At 55.0% G+C, this 17,161-nt stretch overlaps 1 protein-coding gene across 2 annotated transcripts in view; it reads left to right on the top strand.

The window, feature by feature from the left end:
• Positions 1-17,161, top strand: part of LRRC20 (leucine rich repeat containing 20) — a 70,647-nt gene that overhangs the window by 39,866 nt on the left and 13,620 nt on the right. For both annotated transcript variants that reach the window (XM_008270009.5, XM_089314113.1), the window contains exon 4: positions 5,540-5,707. In XM_008270009.5, coding sequence (XP_008268231.1) covers positions 5,540-5,707 — 168 coding nt within the window. The remainder of the gene's footprint in view (positions 1-5,539; positions 5,708-17,161) is intronic.

The raw sequence follows: 17,161 nt of genomic DNA, 5'->3' as shown, positions 1-17,161 counted from the left end.
TGCGTAGGAGTTGGCATTGTGGTGTGGCAGATAAGCCACTGCCTATGACGCAGACATCCCATATCAGACTATGGTTCAAGTCTCGCTGTTCCACTTCCAATCCAGCACCCCGCTAATGCGCCAGAAGAGTAATGGAAGATGGCCCAAGTGCTTGGACCCCTGCCACCCACGTGAAAGACCCCAGTAGAGTTTCTTGCTCCTGGCTGCAGCCTGGTCCAGCCCTGGCTGTTGTAGCCATTTGGGGAATGAACCAGCTGTTGCAAAATCTCTCTGTCTCACTTTCTCTCTGTCATTCTGACTTTCAAATAAATAAGACATATCTTCTTGAAAAAAATTATGCATACAGGATGCCCAGTTAAATTTGACTTCAGATAAACAGCGAGTTGCATGTGTGTTAGGGACGTATTTCTGTTGAAAGCAGCTCTCTTCTGCCTGGTGCTCCAAACACCTGCCCTCAAACGCCCCCCACCCCGGGGGGGGGGGGGCTTTCTGAAGCAGCAGAGAGTGGGGGTGGGCTTGTGTTCACTTGAGCTGCAAGCAAAGCGTGTTTTGCCCCCTTCTGAGCCCGACGTGGGCAGTTACTGACACTGGTAGCTCAGTACTAACGGCATTACTGGATTCGCCCGGTGCCCTGCGTAATTCGCCGTGTCTGCCCGTCCATCCATCCTTCTGTCCATCTCACATGCTTGGATCGTATTTACTATGAGTTGCACGCATTCACATCCTTCTGCAGGGGTTGATTCATGTGAACCTTGCCACAGCCCTGTAGAGTGCTGCCTTGATCTGACATATGACCAAACTGAGGCCAGATGCCCACGGCACACCCCAGAGAGTGGCAGTTTGAATTTGCACCAGGGCTGTCTGGCTCCAGAGTGCTTGCTCTTCTAGGCCTTGTAGCCCCTCCCTGCAAGCCACGGGGGAGGGTTGGCCCGGGGCTTCCTGCACCCTGTGTGGGGCATCTGTGGACCTTGGTCTAGGGCCTGGACACACTGTAGCCCAGCAGACAAGAGCAGCTAGTGGGAGTGGGAGGAGCGAGGGCCAGGGGGGGCATGCTGCATGCCCCAAACATGGAAATGAAAACAAACCTGGGCTGGCGCCACAGCTCACTGGGCTAATCCTCTGCCTGTGGCGCCAGTACTCCGGGTTCTAGTCCCATTTGGGGTGCCGGTTCTGTCCCGGTTGCTCCTCTTCCAGTCCAGCTCTCTGCTGTGGCTCCGGAACACAGTGGAGGATGGCCCAAGTGCTTGGGCCCTGCACCCGCGTGGGAGACCAGGAAGAAGCACCCAGCTCCTGGCTTCGGATTGGCACATCACGCCAGCCGTAGTGGCCATTTGGGGGGTGAACCAACGTAAGGAAGACCTTTCTCTCTGTCTCTGTCTCTCTCTCACTGTCTAACTCTGCCTGTCAAAAAAGAAAAAAGAAAAAAAGAAAGCAAACCTGGACTGTCAGAGACATCGGCCACCCTTCTGTCTGCAGTGCCAAGTTGCTCTCTGAGAGACTCCATGGTCTGCAGCCCCCTTGCTGGTGCTGGCTGGCTCCCCCTGCTGAGGAGGGGCTGTCCCTCCAATGCTCCATTCCTGCAAACTGGCCTGCGACCCGGAGCCTTCAACCGGTAACAGTGTTCAGCGGGACCTATGGAAATCAGTAAAAATGTTTTTCTTTTTATATAAGTAAAGGATGAGTCCAGTTAAAGAGACACGTGGCAAAGAGGTCCAGCTGAATTGTGAGGGTGATACTCAAATGTTTTCCTTTGTATAATCATTAAATATTTACTTATTTATTAAATATTTATTTATTTGAAAGAGTTACGCAGAGAGAGAAGGAGAGGCAGAGAGAGAGAGAGTCTTCCTTCCGCTGGTTCACTCCCTAGTTGGCTGCAACAGCCAGAACTGTGCCAATTCAAAGCCAGGAGCCAGGAGCTTCTTCTGGGTCTCTCACAAGGGTACAGGGATCCAAAGACTTGGACCATCTTCCACTGCTTTCCCAGGCCAAAGCAGAGAGCTGGATCGGAAGTGGAGCAGCTGGGACTTGAACCGGTGTCCATATGCGATGCTGGCACTGTAGGTGGTGGCTTTACCTGGTATGCCACAGTGCCAGCCCCAAATATTTATTAATTTTTAAAAAATTATTTATTATTTCAAAGGCAAAGGGAGAGAGAGAGAGAGACAGACCACTGGTTAACTCCCCAAATGCCCATGACATCCAGGGCTGGGCAAGGCCAGGAAGCCAGGAAGTCCATCTGCATCTCCCAAGTGGGAGGTAGGGGCCCAAGTACTCAAACCATCATTTGTTGCCTCCCGGGGTGCATATTAGCAAGAAGCTAGATCAGAAGTGCAGGAGTTGGGACTTGAACCCCGGCACTCTGATGTGGGGTGTAAGCCTCCCAAGCTGTAGCTTAACCTCCCTGTGCCAACTGCCTGCTCTCCATCAGGTGTGTATTGAGTGCTCGCTTTGTACCTGGCAGGATACAAACAAGACTGTGTCAGGCACTAGCAGATTCTTTGAAATGCCACAGGGCAGGGCACAGAAACCAAAAGGAAGGGAGCTTGTTTCAGAGCGTATGACTTAGAGAAAATATTTTTTTTTTAATTTGAAAGAGAAACAGAGACAGAACTCCAATCTGTAGGTTCACTCTGCAGATGCCTGCAGCAGCCAGGACTGGGCCGAGCTGAAGCTGGGAGCCAGGAGCTCAGTCCGGGTCTCCCACATGGGCAGCAGGGACCCAAGCACTTGAGCCATCACCTGCTGCCTCTCAGGGTGCGCATTAGCAGGAAGCAGGAATGGACAGTGGAACTGGACTCAAACTCAGGCACTAAGGTGTGGAATATGGCATCCCAAGCAGAGATCCAACTGCTGTGCCAAATGCTTGCCCCAATAGTGTGACATTTGGTCAGGGGTGCAAATGAAGAGGGTCAAAGATGAGCCAGATGCAGGTCCACCTGCTCAGGGCCCCCCATGTGCTGGAGGAGAGAACCATACTGTGGCTGGTACTTGTGTGTGTGTTCAAAGGCCCTGGCGAAGGGGACAGCACAGGAACCCTGGGAGGGGCTGTGGACATCAGGGTGGCTCATCTTCCTCACCCTGGGCTGCCTGTGGATCTGGGGCCCAAGGGAGGTGCAGGGCCGGTGCCTGATACTCAGGCCTCAGTGGGAAGACAGGGAAGTGCCCTAAGGTTCTGGAGAGCTTTTCCACGCTTCTGGTTTTTTTTTTTTTTTTTTTTTTTACTTATTTGACAGGCAGAGTTAGACAGTGAGAGAGAGACAGAGAGAAAGGTCTTCCTTCCACTGGTTCACCCCACCACCCCCACCCCCAAATGGCTGCCACAGCCGGCGCTGCGCCAATCCGAAGCCAGAGGCCAGGTGCTTCCTCCTGGTCTCCCATGTGGGTGCAGGGCCCAAGCACTTGGGCCATCCTGCACTGCCTTTCCGGGCCACAGCAGAGAGCTGGCCTGGAAGAGGAGGAGCCGGGACTAGAACCCAGTGAACATATGGGATGCCGGTGCCGCAGGGCGGAGGATTAGCAAGTGAGCCACGGCTCCGGCCCCGACGCTTCCGTTCTTTCCCACAATAGTTGTCAGTGCTTTTCCGTTGCCACTTAAGGTCATTCTAAGAGGGCAAATTGAAACGATGTGCTTTTTCCATTCATCTCTGTGTGCTACAATGCCCGTTTCAAATGCAGTTATCAGACGTTTAACTCCTAAGTGGTGTCCTGAAATTGCACCATTTGAGTTTCCTGGGTCATTTCCCCCAGGTGTTGTGAATGAGCCACAAGGACCAACCAGAACAAGCCTCAGGGAGAGGTTGGGGCAGGGGCGGGGTGTGTGTGTGTGTGTGTGTGTGTGCAGATTCAGGTTCACCCCTCCTCCCCCTGCTTCACAGCCTGGCCGCTGCTGTTACCTGATGCTGGACTGCTGTGTTTTGCTGTGGACACTGGTGATCTGGGGAAGTTGAGGCAGGTGCCTCCCTTCCCAAGAGCCCAGGTCCCTAACCCACAGCTGGATTGCAACTCCTCCAAGAAGCTTCAGACCTGGGATCAGGACGTGCTCAGTAGCTGGATTTTGGTGATTGACTCTCCCAACAAGACTCTGCCTCCAGCAGCCACCCCCAGATGCACCACAGTGCTGCCCACCAGGGGCCCTGAGAGAGAGGCAAGGGGAGAGCTGCCACCGTGCCCCACCGAGAGAAGGGGGCACAGGTGCCTGATTCCAACCTTCCTTCACAGAGCAGGGACGGGGAGGAGAGGCCCCACAGGTCCTCTGCAGGGAGCTGGTGGGGAGGCTGGGAGATGGTGGGGGTCAGGACAGCTGCTGCCTACATGGGTGCCCTAGGCTGTGCTTATGAAACACAGATCTGAAGATAAAATCAGGCCAGCGCTGTGGCTCACTTGGTTAATTCTCCGCCTGCGGTGCTGGTATCCCATATGGGCGCTGGGTTCTAGTCCCAGCTGCTCCTCTTCCAGTCCAGCTCTCTGCTGTGGCCCGGGAAGGCAGTAGAGGATGGCCCAAGTGCTTGGGTGCCTGCACCCGCATGGGAGACCAGGAGGAAGCACCTGGCTCCTGGCTTCAGATCAGCATAGCTCCGGCTGTAGCGGCCATTTGGGGGGTGAACCAATGGAAGGAAGACCTTTCTCTCTCTCTCTCTGCCTAGCTCTGTCAAAAAAAAAAAAAAAAAAAAAAAAAAGATAACATCATTAGCAACTTTCAAGATGGCCACGTGAACATTCCATTGTAAGGGTGGGCACCCTCTGAGACAGAACCACTGGTCATCTGTCTCCAAGGCCAGTCCTTGGGGTGGAGAGCTGGGGGACATTCTTTAGGCCACTTGGCATCTGTGGGCCTCCATGCCCTTTGGGCCAGAGTGGGCAGGTTCCCATAACAGAGAAGGGCTGCCCATAAAGGGTTGGGGGTGAGGACAGGGGCTGCTCCCCGGGCCCAGCCTCTCCCTCTCTCATGGCCTCAGTGTGTGGGTGGCCCCACTGGGGTTTGCACCAGGCAGTGGGGACTCCAGGTCCCCCTCTTATAGCCCCTACATCACCCTTCTCGGCTTTGTCTCATCCCTTTGTCTTGCCCATGGGCCCTGGGGACCCCCTGGTTTCCCTCCACACCAAGTGGCCCCTTGGCTTTGCTCCCACTGCCCCAGCCTTCTGTCCAGTTCCTGACAGGGAGACCCCCTGGGTCAGCCCTTCCCATGCAGGTCCCCGCCTAGGTCACTGGTCAGCTTTTGGAGCAGCTGGTCCAGGCCAGCCGTAGAGGGGGCAGGGAGCAGGGACGTGTGACACAGAAAGAAGTTGGCAGCCAGGGTGGTGTCCCCTGGAGTACTGCAGGGCCTTGTCCGAGGGAGTGGCCATGATGTTCTGCCCCTTTGTGGAGGCCCAGGCCTCTGTGGGGAGAACCTTCCAGTCCAAAGCCAAACATGGATGATCTCTGCTGATGGCAGATGGCAGGCCCTGGGCCAGGGTGAGAGCCTTGCTGCCAGCAGTCCTGGTGGTCTCAGGGAAGCCTCTCCTCACTGCCCTCTCTCCTCTTCCCCTCACGCGGCAGAGCTCCACCTGGAAGGAAACTTCCTGCATCGCCTCCCCAACGAGGTCAGCACTCTGCAGCACCTCAAGGCCATCGACTTGTCTCGCAACAAGTTCCGGGACTTCCCCGAGCAGCTCACCACCCTGCCGGTGCTGGAGACCATCAGCCTGGAGGAGAACGAGATCGTGGGTGAGTGGCCCTCCCAGCCAGTCCCAGAGCTGCTGGGTGCGTGGGAGTGTGACTTGCACTGGGGGAGGGCCCAGGGCCCAGGAAGGTGGCCTGCTGTGTGTGGGGTGGGCCACCGGCTTCTGCTGGCAGGTAGACAACCTTGGTAACGCAGCCCTGGATAAGACCCTGTCTGCGTCTCCAGCTGCTGGCCCAGGCTGGCTCTGAGCCTTGACACATTCCCTGGGTCCTGCCTTCCCAGGGAGCGCTTCACCTCTGGGAATCGGGGAGCACTGGGCAGGTAGCTTCAGAATGGCCTTTCTCTGCCTGCACTGCAAGTGTTCCCCCTCTTGTTAGTCGAAGCCCCACCTCCAGGGAACCCGGGCTGTGCTGTGTGCCTTCCACAAGGCTGGGGTTTGCTGAGGCCAGGGAGCATCCTCCTCTCGCAACCATTATCTTCTTCCCATCTCATCAGGAGCTCGGAGAGCTGAGTGTGCCCTCTAGCCTGGGGCCTCCTCACCCAGCGAGTGCCCTCGCTCTCTGCTTCACCCGCCTTCTCTCCCTTTGCCTCTACCTTCGGTGCTGTCCTGATGACAGTGGTGACAATGACGCGCTCCAGTGATGTTTTCATTGTGGTCATTTCCTTGATGGTCGTTATGCCATCTGGCCAAATGTGAGAACTTTCTGGTGGTCTGGGCCTGTGTGATGGGGAGCAGCAGTGCTGGCTGAGTGCCTGTCTGTCAGAGCCAGGGGACCCTGGCTCAGGTGGGGGTGGGGACAGCTGACCTTCGAGGTTCGGCAGATGAGTAAACTGAGGCTCAGAGACATTGTGCAGGGGCATCAGGTTGTACGGCGGGACTGCAGAAGTGCCAGGAAGAGGACGCAGGGTTTCAGAAGTCAGCCCTGTGTGTGGCCCTGGGCTCCTGTGCTTTCCTCCGATTCCATCGTATGCTCCCGAGACCAGGGTCCCTGGCCGCTCGTGCCGCTCCAGCTCGCTGGTCCTTTGTCCTCTGTGCAGTCTACGCAGGAGCGAGCCCGGAAGGGCCTTCTGCTGGTGATACCTCGCAGGCCCAGAGTGCTGAGGCCGTCGTTTCTTGCATTCCTGGCCAGGCCCTTCTTGCCTGGGCCCATCCTGCCCTGCTGTTGCTTTGGAGGGGCCCTTCCCAACACAGCGATATTGAACAGGGTCTGTCACAGCCAAAGCTGAGACCAGGGCTGGGCGTGTGGCCAGCAGTCAGGTGAGGAGGTCAGGGCCAGCGCTCGACACTGGCTTCTCCACTTCCTAACTGCAGCCTTAGGAGACTCACGGCAGCTCCCTGAGGCTTGGCCTCTTCTCATCTGCTCAAGGGAAGGTTATTCCCCACCTTGCACATCCCCAGAAGGCAGCACAGGGGGTCCAGACCCCTCAGTGCTTCCCCTCCCACAGGCCGTCAACATCTGTCAGCAATGGCCCCCGGCACTGGAGCGGCGTGGACTCCCTCTCCATGTGCCCGTCTCTGCCATCCTCCAGAGTGACAGTGATAGCGTTTTCCCTGTGGGAGCACCCTACAGCTGGCCGAGGATGCCTATATGTTGCTGCACGTCTGCAGGGCCATCATCCCCATTCGACAGATACAGACACTGAGGCTCTATGAGATTTGCCGGTGCCCGTCACATACCTGGCCAGGGAGGAGCCATCAGCTGTGAGGCTGAGTTTCCTGGTCAGTTCAGCCTGTGACAGAGCCCCAGCTGCCCTGTCCCAGCCTGGGGGATGCAGAGATGCTGGGGCAGGGAAGTTGCCCCTATCAGGGGAGTCTTCTGGTTTTCCCCCAAGTAGCAGCTACTCCCCAGAGGCCCCCACTGACCTCAGGGTCTTAATAGTCCCTGGGGTCACCCCCACCACAGAGGGTCTTAATAGTCCTTCCCCTCCACCCAGCTGGGGAGATGAGGTGACCAGAGGCAGCTCTTGCTCCTTGCAGGGGTCTCCCCACTCCTATTTTCCACCTGGCCCCCATCCAGTGGGAGGGCTGCAGCCCTACAGGAGGGTGGGGGCTGTGATCATGGTGCGGAGCGAGGCTGCAGCCTTTCATTACAGAAATCACTCTACGTCCTTCATCTCCTGTGGGATCTCTCCGGGATAATTGCAGTGGGAACGTTGGGGCCTTTAGAACGGCTTATCTTTCCCCTTCAGAGCCCACAAAGGTGCTGGAAAAATGAGACCAAATTGTCATGAGAAATGAATTGGACAGACATGAGTTGCTTAACGCATTCATTCAGTCCCTAGAGAACAGGCTGCTCCAAAACAAGCCCCTGTAAGCACTGCAGAGACCCCCGCCCCAGAGAGCCCTCACCACATGGAACTCTGCGCCTGGGAGCTGCCAGCTCCAACCCAGCATTCTGCCTGCTTCTTTCATGCTACCGCCCTTTGCTCCCCACCCTCTGGGCCATTCTGGGGAGAAGGGGGAAAAAGAGCTCTGTGCCATGGGGAGAGGGGGGCTGGGAAGGACAGGGGTGCTGATCTGCTTCCTAGGGCACCCACTGGGGGGTGCCTAGTTGAGGTGCTCCCCAGTGGCTAAACGCCCTCAAACCTCTGATCTGTGCAGCATGCGGCCGCCCCTGCTGCCGTCACCTCCTGCAGACAGCCCTGTGGTCTCTGTATGTGACTTTCTCTGACCTCACGGGGAGTTACCTCCTCCCCTCACTTCTCTGAAGCTACCTGCTCCCACCCTGCCAGCTTCTAACACTGAATCTGGCAGTCAGCAGGCGCTCCGTTGGTTGGGAGCATTTTGTAGAGCGAGTATTTCAAAGCCTCAAAGCTCCTTTGAAATAACAGAGACACCATGGAATAGATTGTTGAGAGCTGCAGGTTATGACTCACTAGTGAATTGTGCTGTCAGATTAGTGTGTTGAGACCAGCAATTTTTAAATGGATAGAATAGAATAGGAAATGTCAGAGCACATCACACGTAGCATGTTAATTACTGTTTTGTGTCTTTTAATTTCAATTTCACTATGTGTGTGCACAGGTGTACCCATGGGGTCATGATGAAAACAGATGGCAAGCCCCACCCATGAAGAGGTTCAGGGGTCTGTCCCAGCCAGCGTGGCCACCTGTCCTCTGCAGCTCAGGCCCCGGCCACCCTGTAGCCTTCCCTGCTGTCAGCCCTACTCCACTCCACTCCTCCTGGCCTGCGTGGCCTGTGCTCTCTGTCTGCGAGTCTTTCCTTGTGTTTTATTTTCTGCCTGTGGCCAAATACCCTGAGTCGGAAGGTCTGAGCCCGGTTCGGATGAATGAGAAACGGAGCAAGTCAAACGGTGTCTTCTGTGCCTGTGGCAGACACAGAGAGCATAGATGCCCCACCGACGGCAGGCTTCCTGGGTCCTTGGGGACACTGCTGCCTGCTCTGGTCACATTTGGAGCTTAGAGGATTTGTTCAGACAGTAGCCATTTACAGCTTTCCAGCATACAGGGTGATGCCCTTATTTTCCACACCGGGAAATGGTACAAGCCATCCTTGCTCTCCATGGGGGATTGTTCCCAGGATCCCACTCCCAAAATACCAAACTGCTCAAGGCTGCAGTCCTGTGCAGAACGGCTTCATGTTTGCTTATGATCCACACACCTCACCTCTTAGTTTCAAGCCAGCTCTGGATTGCTTACAGTAACTACTACAAGGTAAAGTTGTGCGAACAGTTGTTACACCGTACTGTTTAGGGACTAAGGGTCAGAGAATGAAGTCTGTGTAGTTACTTAAAAAAAATTTTTTTTAAAGATTATTTATTTGAAAGACAGAGGCAGAGAGAGAGAGGGAGGTTTTCTATCCACTGGTTCACTCTCCAGATGACCTCAATGGCCGGAGCTGCGCCAATCTGAAGCCAGGAGCCAGGAGCTTCTTCCGGGTCTCCCATGTGGGTGCAGGGACCCACGGACTTGGGCCATCCTCTACTGCATTCCCAGGCCATAGCAGAGAGCTGTATTGGAAGCATAGCAGCCGGACTCTAACCAGTGCCCATATGGGATGCCGGTGCTTCAGGCCAAGGCATTAACCCACTACATCACACTATTGGCCCCCAGATACTTTTTTAAAGAGTATTTTTAAAAAAGAGTTATTTATTTAAAGGTAGAGTGGCAGATAGAAAGAGAGAGAGATGAGAGAGGGAGAAGCTGGGGTCGGGGGGAGAAATATCTTCCATCCACTGGTTTACTTCCTAAATGCCCGAAACAGCCAGGGCTGGGCCAGCCAGAAACTTCATCCAGGTTTCCTAGTAGGTAGCAGGGCCTCAAGTGCTTGGGCCGTCTTCTGCAGCTTTCCCAGGCATGTTTGCAGAGTCGGATCACAAGTGGAACAGCTGGGACTTAAACAGGCATTCATATGGGATGCTGGCTGGAAGGCAAGACACTGTGGCAAAAAAATGACTTAAATGAAAGATCTCTGTGAGATCCCAGCGGAAAGAAGGGGCCATCAAAGAAGGAGGTACCTTTCTCTGCAGGGAGGAGAGAACTTCCACTTTGATTATGACTTTGGCTAAATAAGGTCGGAGTTTGTGGACTCAAGAGGCTTCCAAAGCCTTGGCAGCTCATGACAAGAACCTCGGGCGATCACTGACATCATAAATAAGAGTGTCAATTGTTAAATCAAGAACAGGAGTCACTGTGCACTTACTCCCCAAGTAAGATCTCTGTCCTTAATGTGTTGTACTATGAGAATTAACGGTAAAACTAGTCTTCAAACAATACTTTATACTTTGTGTCTGTGTGGATGCAAACTTTTGAAATCTTTACTTAGTATAGAGTTGATCTTCTGTATACAAAGATAATTAAAAATGAATCTTAATGAAGAATGGGATGGGGGAGGGAGTAGGAGGTGGGACGGTTTACAGGTAGGAGGGTGGTTATGGGGGAAAGAACCGCTATAATCCAAAAGTTGTACTTTTGAAATTTATTTTTATTAAATAAAAGTTTTCTAAAAAAAAAAAAAAAATGGGATGCTGTCGTCACAGGCAGTGGCTTAACCTGCTGCACCACGGTGCTGACTTGGACCATCTTCTGCTGCCTTGCCAGGCACAGACATTGGATTGGAAGCGAAGCAGCACTACACAGAGTGCTGACATCACAAGCAGCAGCTTAACCTGCTGCTGTGCCGCAGTGCCACAAAGCCGGCTCCTTTTAAAGTGTTTTTGATTTGTGGTTGATTGAATTGAAGCTGTGAAACCTGGGGAGAGCTGACTGTACATGAAAGCTTTTAAAAGAACATACAGACATGGGCCAGTGCTGTGGTGTAGTGGGTAAAACTGCCGCCTGCATCCCATCTGGGCACTGGTTTGAGAGCTGACTGCTCTACTTCTGGTCCAGCTCCCTGCTAATGCTCCTGGGAAAGCAGAGGAATGCGGCCCCCAAGTGCTTGGGACCCTGCACCCACGTGGGAGACTAAGATGAAGCCTCTGGCTCCTGACTTCTGCCTGGCCAAGCCCTGGCTGTTTCAGCCATTTGGGGAGTGAACCAGCGAATGGAAGACTTCTCTGTCTCTCCCTTTCTCTCTCTCTTTCTTTGTAACTCTGCCTTTCAAATAAATCTTTTTTTAAAAAAAGAATGTATAGACAAACTGCTAGGGGAAATACAGTGCCTGAAGAAGCAGGGGCCACGAGGTGCATGAGCTGCAGATCCTCACCCCAGTGTGAGCAAATGCTGCACTGCGAGACCGGGCATGGTCAGAGCTGAGGGCCAGGCAGAGGGTCCATTCACGAGTCCCCGTGGGATGGGGCTCCCAGGAGGACCCACGGGAGGTTTTGGAGGACCTGGAGGCGTTTAGTTGGCCAGCCATGGCACAGGGATGTGGTGGGTTGCAATGATACTCCAGGGGGGAATGTGGCCACAGGAGCAACATTCAGGCCTCCCTGCTTGTTCCGAGTGCTAACTGCCATAATAGTTTTGTCCTGGAACACATGGGGGTGAAGAGAAAACCATGTGTTGTGGAGATTTCATTTTGGTGGCAGGAGAGTGAGCATTTCTGCTATGCTACAATGAAACTCCATAACCCTCAATTCTCTAGTTTTTCCCCTGATAATACCCACACTGTTCCAGAGAGGGCCAGCGAGCTTAGGAAAACAAGTCCGTATTAAGAATTTAATAGAGTACACAGCACTTTTGAAAAAAAAAAAACACATCTGTGTTGCTCTGGGATGCTTTGGGTTGCATTTACTTAATTCTGCCTTGTACCATCTCCCTTTTCTCTGCCCAGGCCGGTATTTCTCAGAAGTGTGCTCCCAGGACCAGCAGCAGCTGCTGAGAACTGGTCGACAAGGGCCACTCTCACATGGGGTGATTGTCAGAAAAAAAAAAAAACAAAAAAAAACACACACACTTCTTCCTGCCACTCAAGGCTGCCAGCTCTTAGGGCAGGTCAGAGAAGCTGGACTCCTGTCCTCCTTCCCCTCCCTCCACCAGGCTGCCTAGCCCCTAGGGATTCCCAAATGGTTCTCCTTGTCTCCTCCTGTGCCGACAGTTGCTGGCAGCCCCCGGGAGGCACTGTGACATCTGACTGGCTGTGTCTCTGCAGCCGCGCCGTTTTCCACTTTGTGCTGCTCGAGGCTTTGCCAAGACTCTGTCCCAGTCAAGATGCCAGGCCTTGCAGGAGAGACCCCTCCTCCGGAGATCTCACACCACGGGGAGGCTGGGGAAGGCCACAGGGCGCTGAGAGGTCTGGCCTGCTGCCCACCTTGCAGACCCACAGCCCTCAGCAGGAAGCAGGGGAGCTTGGCCAAAACTGATGGTTCTTTGCCCAGAGCTTTGCCTCTGCCAGGCAGACATGGGGTAACAGGAGGCTTTAGACGATGGCCCAGGGTAGGTGCTTTTGATCTGTCAGCACCAGCTGCCCTCAGAACTTTCCCGGGGTGCCAGGCAGCTCGAGTCACAGGCTGAAAGGGCATCCTGCTGTGCCCCTGGCCGCCTGCCTTCTTCTCCCTGGATGGCACAGGGGGAGAGGCCCGTGGTGACAACAAAAGTGGAAATCAGGGCACTCTCCCGCCTCCTTTGCTGATGGCTGTGGTCACCTGCTGGGTAAGGAGCCTCTGAATTGGTCTCCACTCAACCCTGACAACTTTCCACACTGGACTCCTGCCCCTCCTCCTTGCCTGACCTTGGCTTCTCAGGGTTTTGTAGCAGAAAAGACCCGGGTCTGAAGCCCCGCACATGTCATTAGCAGGAGCCGCCGCTGCTTCCCTGCCAGGCTCCGTGTCCTCATCTGCAGATGGGGAGAATGGACCCTGCTCACCAGATGGGGGCTGGAGCCAGCTCCCGGTGAGCAGCTGCTCCCTCCCTCCTCGCCCTCCAGCCTGCTGGGCCATGTCCACCTTCTCTCAGGGGCCAGGCCTCAGGAGGCAGAGGATGCTGCTGCCAGAGGCGGGGACTGAGTCTCACTGGTGGGCCAGGGAAGGTTTGCCACACTTGTCCTTGCAGAGGGCAGCAGAGGTCTCTGCGTAGGACCGTGGCTGTCGGAACTCCCTCCCTGCCCCCTTCCTTGTGTGCACACGCGAAGCTTGCTGCTTGCCCAGCACAGGTCCCTCTCCGGTCCCATTAGGCGCACAGACAGGGGCCAGGTGATTTCCGCTGAGCTTGATTGCAGTCGGGGCTGCTGCTGGAGTCTGAGGTCTGTCTTTGAGTCCCAGTGGGGACTTGGTATCTTCATCTGAAAAATGGGAAGAGTGGCCCTTTAAAAAAAAAATTCATTTTTCATTTATTTGAAAAGCAGAATTACAGAGAAAGGGAGAAACAGGGAAAAATAGAGATCTTCCGTCCGCTGGTTTACTCCCCAAATGGCTGCAACGGCCAGGACTTGGCTAGGCTGAAGCCAAAAGCCTAGAACTCCATCCAGGTCTCCAACATGGGTGGCAAGGGCCCAAGATTTTTGGGCCATCTTCCGCTGCTGTTCCAGGTGCATTAGCAGTGAATTGGATCAGAAATGGAGCAACCGGGACTCAAACTGACATTTGAGTGGGATGTCGGTGTTGCAGGCCAGCCCTGAAGAATGGTGATGATCTGATCTGTGTCCTCCGGCCTTCTTCCCAGGGTCAGAGGACACTACTGCACACCCAGTGTTCGATAACTTTGGAGCCTTGTCACCCTCCCCCCACAGAGTGCTCCTTTACAGGGGCCCTCTGAAGTCTAAGCTGGGTAGAGGACTGTGGCTGACTCCTCTTTTTTTTTTTTTTTTTTTAAAGATTTATTTATTTATTTGAAAGGCAATGTTACACACAGAGATAAGGAGAGGCAGAGAGAGAGAAGTCTTCCATCTGCTGGTTCACTCCCCAATTTGGCCAGAGCTGCACTGGTCCAAAGCCAGGAACCAGGAGCCTCTTCTGAGTCTCCAATGCGGGTACAGGGGCCGAAGGACTTGGGCCATCCTCCACTGCTTTCCCAGGCCATAGCAGAGAGCTGGATCGGAAGCAGAGCAGCTGGGACTCGAACCGGCGCCCATATGGGATGCTGGCATTGCAGGCGGTGGCTTTACCAACTATGCCACAGTGCTGGCCCCAGCTGACCCCTCTTGCCTGGCACCTCCTGGTTACAACACACCTTCCCCCACCATGGTGCAGCACCAGATCCCTCAGGCCACCTGCTCAGGAAGTACGGAAATAGAATCCACCCTGGGCATCTTAAGCGAAGGGGGCTAAAACCCGAGCCGCCAGCAGTCACTCCCAGAACACCCTGATGGAACTGCCCAGCCCACTCACCTCCTCCCATTGTCAGGGAGGTGGAGACCAGGAGGCTACAGTGCAGCTGTTGAGCTCAGGGTGTTCTGCAGGGCTGTTGGGTGGGCACCGGGAGGCTGCTGTAGCTGGGCCTGGACCCTGGGGTGCTGAAGCAAAGACCCCTGCCTTGCCACCCCTGCAGCACTGGCTGACCTGGACCATGAGGTCGAGTCATTCCGGGTCCCAGTGTCTCCGTTTCCTTCTGTGGCAGGTGGGGAGAATGGATGAAGTAAGGCTGTGTATGCAGCACACTTAGGAGGGAGCTGTGTGGTGGTGGTGGCTGCCCTCTAAGAAGATCACAAGGGCCTGTGGCACACAGTCATGATGTGTTAGCAGTGAACTTGACCTCTGTGAGTTGTCCAAGGTCACACAGCAACCTTGATGCAGCATGAAAAGATGGGCAGTATCGAGCGGTAAGGTGGCTGCAGGGGTCGGACTGTGCTGGGGGCAGCTGCAGGGTGCTGGGGGGCTGGCCTTGACCTCTCTTCTTCCTCATATCTGCACGAGGGATTTGATGTGACCACTCAGTATCTGAGGAAAGGGAGCCATGGCAATGCTGACAAGGAGTTGACTTAGCAAGGACCTCCTGGGCTGGCACATCTGGGAGCACAAACGGAAGTCCCTGGCACTTTTCTCTTGCCCTTCATCTAGTACTGAAAACCCATCTGGAGGGAAATGGTGTCACCCCCTCCCTGGGTGTAGAGTTTGGCTTTCTCCCCGAGTTTTGCCCTAAGCCCGGGTACTGAGAGTCTCGGGACCCAGGGAGAGGTGTCTTGACTCCAGGAAGGCAGCCGCCCACATGTACAGCAGACTCACGGCCTCTGCGCTGGTTCTGCAGAGCTCCGAGGGTGCCCATGGGTATTGAGCAGTGGGTTCAGGCATCAATCATGCAGTCCAGCACTTGGGGAAACAGTCATTAGATAAATGGTGCAGGGGACACTTGTGGACTGTGCAGCTACGCCAAGGGAGAAGCCGGGAGTAGACACAAGGCTTTCTACGGCACTCGGTGCTCATTACACACAGCTCCTGCTGGCAGCCTCTGTCCCACGTGTGTCCACCTGCAGGGAAGCGTGTCTCTTGCACATACTTGGACTCTGTGCCAGCCACATGGTTTGCCAAAGCCTTGGGGAGCCAGACCCTCCAGTTGTCCCTGTGAGCACGCTGCTGCAATGCACAGGCCAACGGCAGGGAGGGGGGCTCTTTGATACTTGTTTACAGCACAACAGGATGCGCCCACGCTCCTCTCTGCTCTGTTCACCTGCCAGTCTCCAAACCCTCCTGTGCCCAGAGCCTGTGTCCAGAGTGCTGGAGCACAGCCCGCTGCTGTAGGCTTCAGCTCAGCCTTGCAAGGAGCCTAACAGGCTTGGCAGGCACCGTGCCACGCGTGGGTTTAGGCGTTTGGAAAATGGCCACTTATTCTCCGCTTGTTTGTTAACAGCCTGACTTTGTCCAGCCACTGAGCTGACAGCACAAAGAGGAAAAAAGCTCGCTCCGTGGTGTTCTAGGGCTGCTGGCATCGCTGGTGTCCCTCGCTGACAGGCAGCAACCCCTTCACAACCAACTGTCCTCTCAGCCCTCCTCAACGATGTGTTTGTTTAGTCTGTGTGACAGCCTTAGGGGGCAAGGACCGTTACTCTCCCCAGGCGAGGAAACTGAGGCATGGGGAGGTCACGCCATGTGGACAGAGCTGGGGCTCCAGCCCAGGCAGTCTGGCTCCTGGGCCCCAGCTCTTCAGCATGGTGCTCTGCATAGCTGCAGGAAGAGAAAGCACACAGAAGGGTGTGATGTGCACAACTTTGGCTGGAAGGCAGCTCCCGGGGGTGCAGAGATGGAGCCAGGCAAAGAGCAGGTCTCCCCAGGCCTCAGAGGCATCAACCTCGCTCCTGCCAGCTCCTGCCGGCTCCTGACAGCCCTGCCATGTGCGGTGAGGCAGCCGAAGCTGGGCCCCAGCATGGAAGTCCTCTGTGAGTCTCTTCTCGGCATTCTCACATTAATCCTCACCGAGGAGATCCGCTCCCCGCCCACCCGCCATGCTCTAGGTAGCTGCAAATTCAAGTCACCTGGTGAGCATTGACAAATTCCTGGGTCCAGACAAACCTCATGCCAATTAAATCAGAATTTCTTGGCAGGATTCAGGCTTCATGATTTTTTAAAACTCTCCAGCCAATTCCAGTCTGCAAGCAAGAAGAACCACTGATCCAGACCAGAACCTTTGATCCACAGGCAGGTCCAGGGTGGCAGTGTGGTCTCTGTTGCTGGGAGGCGCGCATAACCGCAGCTTCAGGGAGTGCACTGTAACTGTGCGTGTCGGCAGTCCCGTCCCAGTCTGAAGAATCTGTAGCCTCTGTGTGTGCGTGGTTGCACCAGGACAAGCAGCTCTGATAGTTAGCTGGAGGGCGGCAGCATTGAGTTCTATGGACTTGACCTTAACCTCTGCTGGCCTGTAAGCCTGGTGCTTGGCCACACCCAGTCCCACAAAACCCCCTTGCTGGTTTCCCTGCAGCACAGCCTGCCCACCTGGCATTTTTCAGCACAAATTTTATCCATAAACCTAAGGCCACTGAGCATCAAGAGACAGCAAAACAGCCCGCCGGTCTCAGAGTACAGACGGATGCCAAGGCGGCCTCACTGAAGTGGAGAGGAGCTGACCTGGGCTCCGGCACTGCTCACACAGCAGCTGCATCCCACCTGGATGGGCTGCACATGGGGCTCAGCTGCAGGCATGCTGGAGCTGCTTGCTCGAGTTCTGTG

This window comes from Oryctolagus cuniculus, chromosome 15 (assembly GCF_051225735.1).
Source record: "Oryctolagus cuniculus isolate XC-2025 breed Fujian yellow rabbit chromosome 15, ASM5122573v1, whole genome shotgun sequence".
Taxonomy (NCBI): domain Eukaryota; kingdom Metazoa; phylum Chordata; class Mammalia; order Lagomorpha; family Leporidae; genus Oryctolagus; species Oryctolagus cuniculus.
This window is presented reverse-complemented; position numbering and strand designations above follow the sequence as displayed.